General features: G+C 34.9%; 1 protein-coding gene across 1 annotated transcript; it reads right to left on the bottom strand.

The window, feature by feature from the left end:
* Nucleotides 1–1979: 1979 nt before the first annotated feature.
* Nucleotides 1980–7196, bottom strand: LOC108379176 (uncharacterized; the record flags this gene model as incomplete). Its single annotated transcript, XM_017635499.1, has 3 exons — nt 1980–2250; nt 3255–3392; nt 6770–7196. Coding segments are annotated over 3 exons (832 nt in total), but the record flags the coding sequence as incomplete, so codon positions are not given.
* Between the last annotated feature and the right edge of the window lie 4393 nt (nt 7197–11589).

Raw genomic sequence — 11589 nt, 5'->3', positions numbered from 1 at the left:
CTGAAACAAACTTCAGATTTATAGTATTTTTCAATATAATTGCTTTCTTTTTACACATTTTATTTTCGGTTTTATCTCAAACTTATGCATTTGCTTTTTGAATTGTTTTTGTATGTGAGCGGCGAATGACAATTGGAAAATCTGTAATGGATGCTGCAAAAACCGCAGAGCAGTTGAGTGGCACAGTTAGTATGAGACGTTCATAAAAAGGCCGTCAGACACACACACACAGGCCAGACTAGTCACTTGGTAGTTGTTTGGTAAAATTTTGCGATTGGGCAAACAATATTTAAACCACAACAAAACAATAATAATGGTAGACGTGCTTGATTGGACAGGTATATCTATTAGTCACATAAATATATACGGTATATAAATATATAAATTTTTATATTAATAGTAGTTGACGTATAACTAATTGCATAGATGCATTTCTTTATTAAATATAAAAGGATATTGGAGTAGAAAATTGCACGTTGACTTTTCTCTTATTTGGTTTAATTTACCTCACGTCGGCTTCTCTCTAGTTATTACCAAAAATATAGACCTATACGCTCGTGGCATTTCTCATCGCACCAGTTGTTCTTTCCAGCTGGCCGAAATCGTATTACTTTAATGATAAAGAAAACCTCTTACCCGGGGATGATATAACCCGCTATCAGGCACCCGGATAACATTAACCGCCTACCCGGGTACCCGTATAAAGATAGCCATATATTCGGGTACTCAGATAAAGATAACCTACTACCTGGGTACCCGGGCAAATATACCCCTCAATTCAAGTACCTGGATAATGATAACTATCTATCCGGGATCTGGATAAATATAACCTCCTATCCGGCTACTCGATTAAAAATAACCCTATATCCGGGTACCCAGAGAAATATAACCTACTACCTGGGTACCCGGGAAAATACAACCCGGATAAAGATAGCCTTCTGCCCGGGTACCCGAATAAAGATACCACTATCCGGGTACCCATTATCGGGGTAAGTCGTTACCTCTAGTACAGAAATTGAAACATACCAAAATAAATTAACTTTTTATCGAGACATAATGTATTACTTTTACATTTTTACTTTAGTTTTCTTCAAAGCTGTAAATAAAAAATTTATACCCGACCAATATTATTTCTCTCACTGAATAAATAACCGAAAACAAGCAACCATTACAAACAAGTCTCCTAGGTAAATCTCTGTGAAGGAGATCTATTTCTTGAAATTAAATATAAATCGCAGTGGGCAACCAAGATAAACCGCGCATTTGTATATCGCTCCGATAGATCGTTTTTCGGCTAACAGGTATTTTCGAGCCCTGATATTCGGTGTTTGTGCTATGAAATCTTACTCAAGAAAAAGGAATAACTGTCTCAAAGCATTAAGTTCGTTTACCCTTATATATACCCAAACATTAGTTTAAAAGTTGTGTGGGTTTCGAAAAATGTATATACATATGTAGTTATTTTTGTTTTTCCTAAACAAGCAATGAATTGACCTCAACTATGCGGATAGTGTTAAGGAATTAAGTGTCCTGTTGGGAATACAAAAAACTATGCGGGGTATTGAACTTTATAGAGTTTATTCAACTTGAAATAATATCGCAGTTAAGTGATTCAGATCGATTAGGTTGTCATAGAAACCACTGAAGCAGCAAAAAATAATAGACAAATTATTCAACAGAAATTTTCTTCAAAAGCATTTTAATGAGCTAATCTATCATTATACGACCCACTATGTAATACATCACAAACAAACTCAAAGACAGCTTCTGCATAAATGCTCAGCAGTTAAGCATCGTTCCAAGTTCAGGTTAACTTCATTGGCCTTAATCTGATTTTCTTCGTACGTTTGTTGGCTTAGCCGAAGCTAAAACAACTGTTAAGGCATTTACAGATAACGGTTAGACCTCACACACACACACACACACGAACACACTAGAATGCCTTCACGGATAAGAATTCCCATAGCAATTGACGTGCGCTGACTACTCACCTCCATCGATAATCCCATGACGATTGATGTAGCCCACAATCAGTTCGCGCAGCAGAGCCAACTCTTCACTCAACTTGCCAATTGTGGTATTGGTCTTCGAACAGCATTCGAGCAGACAGAGCAGCCCGGCCAGCGTTGCATTTCGTATGAAGATGTGCGAACTCTTCAAATAATTGCCAATGAGCTGGCACAATTGTTGCAATTCGCCAAGTGTGGGTATCAGCATGGCTTGCGTCTTGCACAGTAAGTAGATTAAGTGCTGCAAAGTAAAGAAAAAAAATTAAAGAGTGAAATAAAACAGAAAAATGTAGACGAATAAGACACAAAAACGACTTTAAGTAAAAGTAAAAAAAAAAAAACAAAAAACAAAAAAAATGCATGTCTGTAATGTGCAAACGGGTGGGTTAAATGAGGACAAAGGTAATGCAGAAATCACACGCCACCGCATACAGACTCAGCAAGTCGTATGTATGTATGTATGTAAATATTTGTAAGCCAAGCTATATGCAATCACCACAAAGTGTTACGATATTACTTGGGAAAACAAGGTGGCACTTGGTAGACGACGAAATCGACCAGCACTTGAAACAGATGGACAGACAGACATGTAAGCTGTTAAGCAGACAGACAGACAGACAGGCAGACAGACAGACAGACCTACAAATGTATGTATTAACAAGTAACACACACAAACAAAAAGTCACGTCACTTGGCAGCTAATGCAAACTTGCTTATAGCGAATTCTAAGACAGAACTGCCGATAAGTTACTTGAGCAGCAAAAAGAGTGTAAACGACCACTCACCGGTCAGTACGAGAATCAACGTAACAAATTCGTTTAGGTTCAATTGCCACCAGCTGCACCCACACACGCACACCCAGCGCGGTAAACAAGCAGACAAAAACAACGATATGTGATGTGGCACATGCAATTGGACACGTCTTGCTGCATTGAAAGTGCTAAGTACCGAGTTGGTAAGTTACAAGTTGCAACATGGCTGGAATTATAGCCAAACATGCGAATAGAAGAAATGGCAAAAAATACCAAAAACTATCAACGAATGAAAGCAAACAAAAAAAAATTGCACAAATTGTGTGCAAGAACAACAACAACGATAATCAATGATGGCAACACTGCCCTTAAATGAGCAACTTTAATCAGCAATCTTGAAATGAGATGTGCCACAAGTATGATGATATAGTTTTCTGTTTTGCTTTTTTTTCTTGTTTTTTTTTATACATTTCTTACATATGTACATACATACCTGATGTGAAATTGTGTCATCCATTGGTATTGTCTCTTGCAGTTTTAAAGCTTTCTCCTTAATCCATTTGATTTGATCACGACTTTCGCATATTTCAGTGAATTTCACCAGATTTGGTAAAACCAAAATGTGATTGTGCTGTAATAGATATAAAAAAAAACAGAAAATACATGTAACAATGGAATTACAAAGATAGTCGAGTTGAGTTGCTTTAACAAGCTCGTGGTAGCTTTAAGAGAGGTGGTTATAGATAGCTTCGAAATTATTCGAAATTAATTGTTTTCAAGGCCTAAAGATTTAAGGACAATTACAGCCCTCCTTGAAAGGGCGCATCGGGCGCCAAAAAAAATCTGTCACCTCAGGCCTGGTCACCGCCAACGATCTACCATGGGTCTGAAAGCAGTCGCATAGTTAGACTGATTAGAAAATACTTAGACTGATTAGAAAATAAGTCTCATTCACATTTCGGTGAGAAGTTCTTTTTTGGGATCAGCCTCAGTGAGCCCTATTTTATGCTGGTAGTAACTGTTCTGTCCTAGTCCACAACTTGTGAAATCAGGATTCTGTCGCATCTAAGCTCTGGGTTGGTTTCCCAAGTCCTGACTCGTACTTCCGGATCCGTGTCAAGATACGATTGTTCCACACGAGCCCGCGGGTGCCCAAAATAGCCCAGAAAACGTCCCTCACGCTATATTAAAACGTGTAGTAGAGAGGGAATACGTTCCACTTTTGGATCGTAAATGTCTTTTTCTTCGTTCGTTGCAAATATGATGTAAAATGAAAAAGTAGTGATTAAGCTAAATTGAAATTGCAAATTAATAAACTTTAACTGTTTTCCACATTTGTCAAATCGCAAAATCAAAAACAAGTGAAACAGCTGATTTGTTAATTCCGGTCACGAAATGTGGTTTTTTGGTACATTTTCACACATTTTTGACACTTACGAGAGAGTAAGTTATTTTTAAGCCCTAATTACCGAAACGGCTCAAAAGGCGTATGGAACAAAGCTGATACTTTAATCTTAACCTAGTGAAATAATCAGATGTCAGAGCTGTAACAAAAAAGGATTTCTTAAGCATCTTTTCTTTGACTTAACACAAATTGGTAATGTTTCATTTTACTTTTTAATTAAATTTAATTTGAATATTTAACAGGTGGAAAACCTCTAAAAATATTTTTGACATCCATATTGTAATAGAAAATAGTAATTGACTATAGGTCTATCCTCTATGTTGGGCATCAGCACACACAATTTTGAGCCAAATTGTTATTTTTGGTTATGGTTTATACGCCACATGTTGTGATTCCTCTATAAAAATCTTCTTAGGCAACGGTTACTATAAATGCGTATTCTGACGACTTCGTCGTCGTTTTTTTTTTTTTGCTCCGAAAAAATCGGCCGAACAAAATATCAGCAGAATACGCATGCATAGTAACCGTAGCATTAGGCAAACATTTCTCTGTGCATACAGTGACTCAAACAAATGACCATGCCTTGATTTTAATTTTCTTTGTTATTTTTCTATAAACATAGTGTCCAAACTTTAACCAAAGTAATAAAAATCACTCACGCTATAAAACTGATTGCCCAAAAACGTTCTAAAGATTCAGATTAAAAAATTGAAATTTTAATGAAAATTTGTTGAATTTTTCTAAATTTTGTATAACGTTTGCAACTGTGATTTCATTGCTTTGGTTAACGCTTGGAAGGTATTTTTATAGAAAAAATAACAAAAAAATAATTAGTTCGAAAAACATTACGAATATTTAAAAAAAAAAATTAAATTAGCACGTGGTCATTTCTTTGGGTCACTGTATTATAAACAAGTAATTTTTAATCAAAAAACAAAATCGACTTCAACTCTCATATAAAAATTTAAGCTTATTGTTAGTTTCTTCATGATCCAATGATCGTATTTAAACCAAATTAGTATGGCACCACCTGTGGGGTAATTATAGAAATCGGTTAATGTGGTGCAAAGTTATGCGGTAACATACATAAAAAAAATTTTAATATAAGAAAACATTCCGACGAATAGATAACCTTCTCCTTTGTGTGAAGTCGGTTAAAAAGGTATTGATTAATGGTAATTCCGTTTCTTCCAAAAAATGTTGCCCTTCCACAGTGCAAAATATGTTTAATGTTACACTTAACCCCCTATGGTTTAATTTGATATCGGTCTTTGAGCTATTGACGAACATGAAATTAAGTATGATGGTATAAACTTAAAATATGATCCTCAGGAAATAGTAAAGATTTGTTTACGCTTTTAACTTCATTAGTTCAAAAAACACATATGAAAGTTAGGTGCATTAAAGTTTACGAATTTTTATAACGCCACTGCGGTCGGCTCTTTGTTCCGCTCCCTCAAAAATATATGTATGTAGCATGGATGTGGATGTTAAAATGTGGCGCATACGAATTCCCACAAAAAAACGTAGCAGAGCGTTATCCATGTGTACGTGAGCGAGCGCATGCAGCTTACATTTGAGATTTGAACAGGATAAGGAGTGCCGCAGTAGCTGAAGCGAAGCAAGGCCAAAATCTGGCAGCAACCATTTAGCGGCGATGCTCTCGCATGTATGCCACTCAATTTATTTGACAGCAGCAAGACCTTTGTCACTTAAAACTAGAACTTTGCCACCCAAATGCCACAACTACGCTTAGCTTAGTCAAGGACAAAACTAACTAAAGCTATCACGAACCATTTGGAGCACTCATATATATACTTATATACATAGATATGCATGCATAGAGAAATCTTTTAGGCTTCGAAAAATTTCGTGCTGCTCGACTGCTACTCGCTTGTTTTAAGCTCGCGAATTTCGCATGCCACAGCAAGTGAATTTATGTCAAAAACTATTTGTCGTCATAGGCTGCGTGCGCTGGGAGTACGAGTAGTTAGTTGCCAAGCATTCCAGCAGTTACGCTGTGCGCCACGTTTGGCAATTGCGTGCGGCATGCAAAGTGCATTCACTATGTATGTACATATGTATGTATGTATGTAGGCACGACGCGCATGCACCAAGCCCCCGTCCGCACGGCGGCAGTGCAATTCCAATTCCATGCCATGCCATTTGGCAATAGCCGGGACTGACTAAAGTGCCTGCAGTCATTGGAGCGGCGCTTAAGCAACCCAACCAATTAACTAACACCATCAATAAGCCAGTCGAATGTCCTTCAAAGCGCCGTTGGTGTACGCTTAATGAATTTTAATTCGAGTTTTGTCATATCGCGCTGCCATCTGCTGCATGTATATCGCCATAAATTCCAGCAGCAATGGCAGCGGTACGCGACCGCACCGTACTACTAATACTTATTTGCTGTTGGCGAAAATTTTGATTGATTTTGCATGTTGCACGAATTGCCGCAAGTTGGAAGTTACAAGTTACACCAAGCAATTTGCAACTTTTCGCGTAGATACTCTGTATGCCAAGCACACACAACGCGCTAAAATATGTACATATTTCAGAATCACTATCTTCCGCGTCGATTTCATATTTTATTCACTCACCTCAATTATCTGCATTAGCACATCGAAAATCAACTGCGTACTACTCTTGAAGTCCACGCCCGACTGCGCTGTAAAGTAGTGATAATTTTTTGTTGCGATATCCTCGCTGGAACGTGCTGCACCGCCCGTAGAATCCTTTGCTTTGCGCTCCGCCGCGCTGCTAACATCACTGCCTGGCATTTCTGCATCGCTGGCATTGTTGTTGGTTGTGTTATTTGCGTACGCCTCCATTTGTTGCCACACGAAATTCAAATCATATTGATTAAGACTAAATTGGCCAGTGCCAATGACAGAGTCACGCACTCGAGCAGCGGCGTTGGAGTTGGAGTTGGCGCCGTAGTTGGTGCGCAGTTGACGCTCCAAATTTGGATGATAGAAGACGTTCGCCTCGGAGACGAGTAGCTGCACTTTGTGTAACTTTTTAAGGCTGAAAAGAGAGAAAAGGAAATTTTATTTTGAGCCAACTGATTAAAAGGACCTGTGTACACCAAATTTTTAAAGATAATTTGTTTTAGGAGTATACCATTTTAAATCAGGGACCGAACATAACAGTTATTGATGAAAACTGTCATCGAAAAATTCATTATGAAGGAAATGTTCTTCAAATAAGTGATACATAGCNTTAAAAGGACCTGTGTACACCAAATTTTTAAAGATAATTTGTTTTAGGAGTATACCATTTTAAATCAGGGACCGAACATAACAGTTATTGATGAAAACTGTCATCGAAAAATTCATTATGAAGGAAATGTTCTTCAAATAAGTGATACATAGCAGTCGACTTCTAGAAAATCAATTTTTATTTGTAATTTTTAGGGAAAATTTTGAAAAAATAACAATTATTTTTGATTTTTTTTTTATAAATACAAAAAGACAATTATTTCTGATTTTTGTCTAAATAATCTGCAAATAACAGTTATTTCAGATTTTTACCTTCCCTTTATTAGGTCGAGATGTAACTATGTAATATTGATGCGCCTAAAAGATGCAGCGATTTCTATTCTCAAGTTACATACCTGATGACAGTACGAATGACAATTATAATAGGGAGGTTTTAGTTTTTTAAACTATAATTTTATTATGTTATATTTCTTCGATAAAAATGATTGAAGGCTTTCATTTATAAATGTCATCGNAGATGCAGCGATTTCTATTCTCAAGTTACATACCTGATGACAGTACGAATGACAATTATAATAGGGAGGTAGCAGTTTTTTAAACTATAATTTTATTATGTTATATTTCTTCGATAAAAATGATTGAAGGCTTTCATTTATAAAAGTCGTCGATATAAATCAATCACCGACTTTTATTTTTTAAGTCATACGTATAAAAGTCATTATCATTTTTCGCAATTAAGAAGGTATTGGAGAACAAAAGTTTACTACGATTTATACAAATGACTTTTAAAAGTATGATTTAAAAAATAAAAGTCACTGACAGATTTATATTGATGACTTTTAAAAGTAAAAGTCGCTAATTGATTTTTATTTATGAATTTTATAAATAAAAACCTTCAANAAAAGTCACTGACAGATTTATATTGATGACTTTTAAAAGTAAAAGTCGCTGATTGATTTTTATTTATGAATTTTATAAATGTAACTGTTATCTAAGATATATAATTTTAAAATCAAAATTAACTCTTATTTGTAGATTATTAGATAAAAATCAAGAATAATTGTTGTTTTGGATTTATAAAATAAAAATGTAATTAAATAAAAGTCAAAAAACATTACCAATGGGCTTTTTTCCCTAAAAGTATTGAAAAGTCCTCAGATTCAATATTTCTAGCAAAAAAATTGNTTTTTTTTTTTACTTTTTATTCTTAATTAATCATTTGGTATTTTTAAGGAGAAGATAAAAGTAATTTTTGTTGTACAGCTTTTAGGCATTGAATAAAAAGTATATCCCTTTTTATCGAAATTTTGTTCCGTATTTTCAGAAGTATTAGAGCAGTTTCGAAAAAAAGCGGACAATTTTGTAGAGATACCTTTTATTTACAGCGCCTGGCACAGATTACTGAACGTATTTGTACTTAGACCGATTATCGATAACGTCAAAGAAATAAGTATGGATTTATCGACATCACCATTGAGGTTATGATGATTATTCTTTCTCTTTTGGAAGCTGCCTTTAGGTTTTGTAAAAACGTGGGTTTTCTAGGAGCATAATAATGGCTGGTCATTCACTACTCTCCTCATTCGTTCCTGCATTTCCTGCATATCTTAACAAAATTTAGATCTAACTCAAAGGCATTTGATGTCACCAAACCTAGCCTGACCCTATCTATCCTCGATGCTAATGTGTCCAGGTGTTTCGGGGTGTTTTCCCCAGTAGCTTTACTCCACGACTTATTTTAGTCCTGTATAACTAAACAATATTGAAATGAAAATAATACCATTGGAAGTGATGATAGCGGTGTGAACTGAAAGTAATTAGAGAAAACTAAATATCTAGAATATTTGATATTTACACTCGTTTACAGGAAATCCCACCTGTAGCACCACACCATCACTGATTATGTAAAATTTTCCGCCGAATCTGAATATGAGGTCAAAATTTCACAAAGTATAATATATATAGACAAATATCGGTTTTTAGAGATGTGAAAAAGTGCACTCACTTAATCGGATATTTTTTTGTTTATATAGCTGGTGAATCTTAAATTTCTTTCTACAATAGTGAATATTTTTAAATTTACTATGTTCTACGTAAACGATATTTTCCAACCGGATTAGTCGTTTAGGAGCAAATCATTAATTCATCGATAATTTTGCACGAATAAAAAATTAAAAAAGAAAAACCTTACTTTCGGTAATACCATCAATTTGAAAGAGCCTGTTAACTTCTGGATTCTTAAACGTCAATGCATGAGCTTTCACGAATACAACAAGGTCCTGCTCATTTAAATTTAATATATTTAAATTTAGTTAGTATGTGTTTTGGTGCTTTTTCTTACTTTAATCTGTCAATGCTTTTTTCTAATATAAAAAATATAATCGGTATTAGGCAAAAACAGTATTATAATCAACATGGACGAGTAGCGCGGCATATTGCAGGCAGCCTTGACTAAGAGCCTGAAATGGAATAGTTTGTGAGTTGACAAGAGTAAAAGTACGAAATACCTACATATGTAGATACATATGTACGTACACGTAAATACATACATATTGAAACTCCAAATGCGTAACGGCCAACCAGCTAAAGACTTTGTGAATTTCGTTTGTTCACGATGGATTAAAAACCGACTGAGTACATTTAGAATACAACTTGATTTGCGAAATTTCAATTTTTTTGTAGATTTTATAACGCAATGGAAACAAAAAACTTTCCAATAAACCGTAGAATTATAAACAAAGTATAAACAGTAGTTATAAATTGGCAATAGTAATTTTACACATTAACCACCGACTAAGCTGGATTATACTTAAATATGCACACGTATGCGTCTGCATGTACTCGTATTTATGCAATAAATTTATATATCTTCAGAAGCGTAAGGCTCGTTTCATGTTTAATAATAAGGACATTGTTGAAATTTCTTTATTTATTTTTATTGCATATTCATGAGCAACAAATGAGGACAACAAAAACACAGCCAAATATAAGCAAACTAGAAATATGTGCATACATATGTACATATATACATATATATGTATTATGAAACATAAATAAAATTGATAACCAAGCTAGAGCTACATATTGCTTGAGAACAAGAGCAAATGCATATACATATGTACATACATATTTATGTAGCTATGTACATGAGATCAACACAAAAGCAATAGTATGTAAGTAGCCTGCAGTGAAAAGCCAAACCAGTCAGTAAAAAAGTCAGTTCATTAACTAGTATGAGCTAAAGCGATGGCCTACCAGTTCGACAATCTCGAACAATTTACAAAAGCGTTCAGCGACATCTGCAACTGGCAAAATTAAAAAATAAAATGCAATTAATTGCTTTTCTTACAAATTGTCAGCTGTGGCGTCGCATGAAGACTATCGACTCTGGTTCTATGATCGCAGGTTCGAATCTGCTTGGAGGTGGTAAAGATGCATATAATTATTTCCATTTAAATATAAATTACAATTTCAATGTAAATATAATTGGAAGTTATCTAGCTTCATGTTAGAAGCGACGAAGTTATGTAAATAAATACTTGTACCATAAAAATTAAATGAAAGGTAAAAGCAATAGTTTTATTAAAAAAAAAACAAATAAATTAAAAAATTACAAAAAAAAAAAAACAAATTTAAAAAACTACACTGAAACATAAATAAAAAGTTTTCTGCAGCATATTTTAAAACAGTGATATTAACCGGAAATGTCCAACGAACGCAAAACCGATTAGTATATTCAATAATGTCTGCTGCACAAGCAAGCCGTTAAATCCGTTGGTGTTACTTCTTACATATGGAAATTTAGCATTAGAACAATACTACGATCTTTCAGTTTTATTATAATCGTAACAGCCCTTTAAATTTTTCGCGTAAAACATGTCTTGTCCGATCACACAGAAATACCGTAACGTTGAAAATTCCAGTCCCTGACATTGAAAAAGGATAGAGCGCGAACAGGTTAGCTTTCCATGCAGGGTAAAGGCATATGAATGTCAAACACGCATCTAAAGCCGCTACGTCCAGCCATCGCCTCTCTACATCGTTAAGCACACACTTGTATTTTATAAGCCTGCTTTTAGGCGCACGCACGAAATATCTAATGGAAATCTTAAGCATGGCAGTTCTAACAATGCGAAAACAATGCAATGACAAATCGTTGATAAAGTAGTCAATGTAAGCGAAATAATTTATCTGGAAGG

Source organism: Rhagoletis zephyria, unplaced genomic scaffold, assembly GCF_001687245.7.
Source record: "Rhagoletis zephyria isolate East Lansing unplaced genomic scaffold, Rhagoletis_zephyria_1.1 Rzeph_scaffold_15786, whole genome shotgun sequence".
NCBI classification, from domain to species: Eukaryota; Metazoa; Arthropoda; class Insecta; order Diptera; family Tephritidae; genus Rhagoletis; species Rhagoletis zephyria.
Note: the sequence above shows the minus strand (reverse complement) of the source record. Positions and strands in the feature narration are given on the sequence as shown.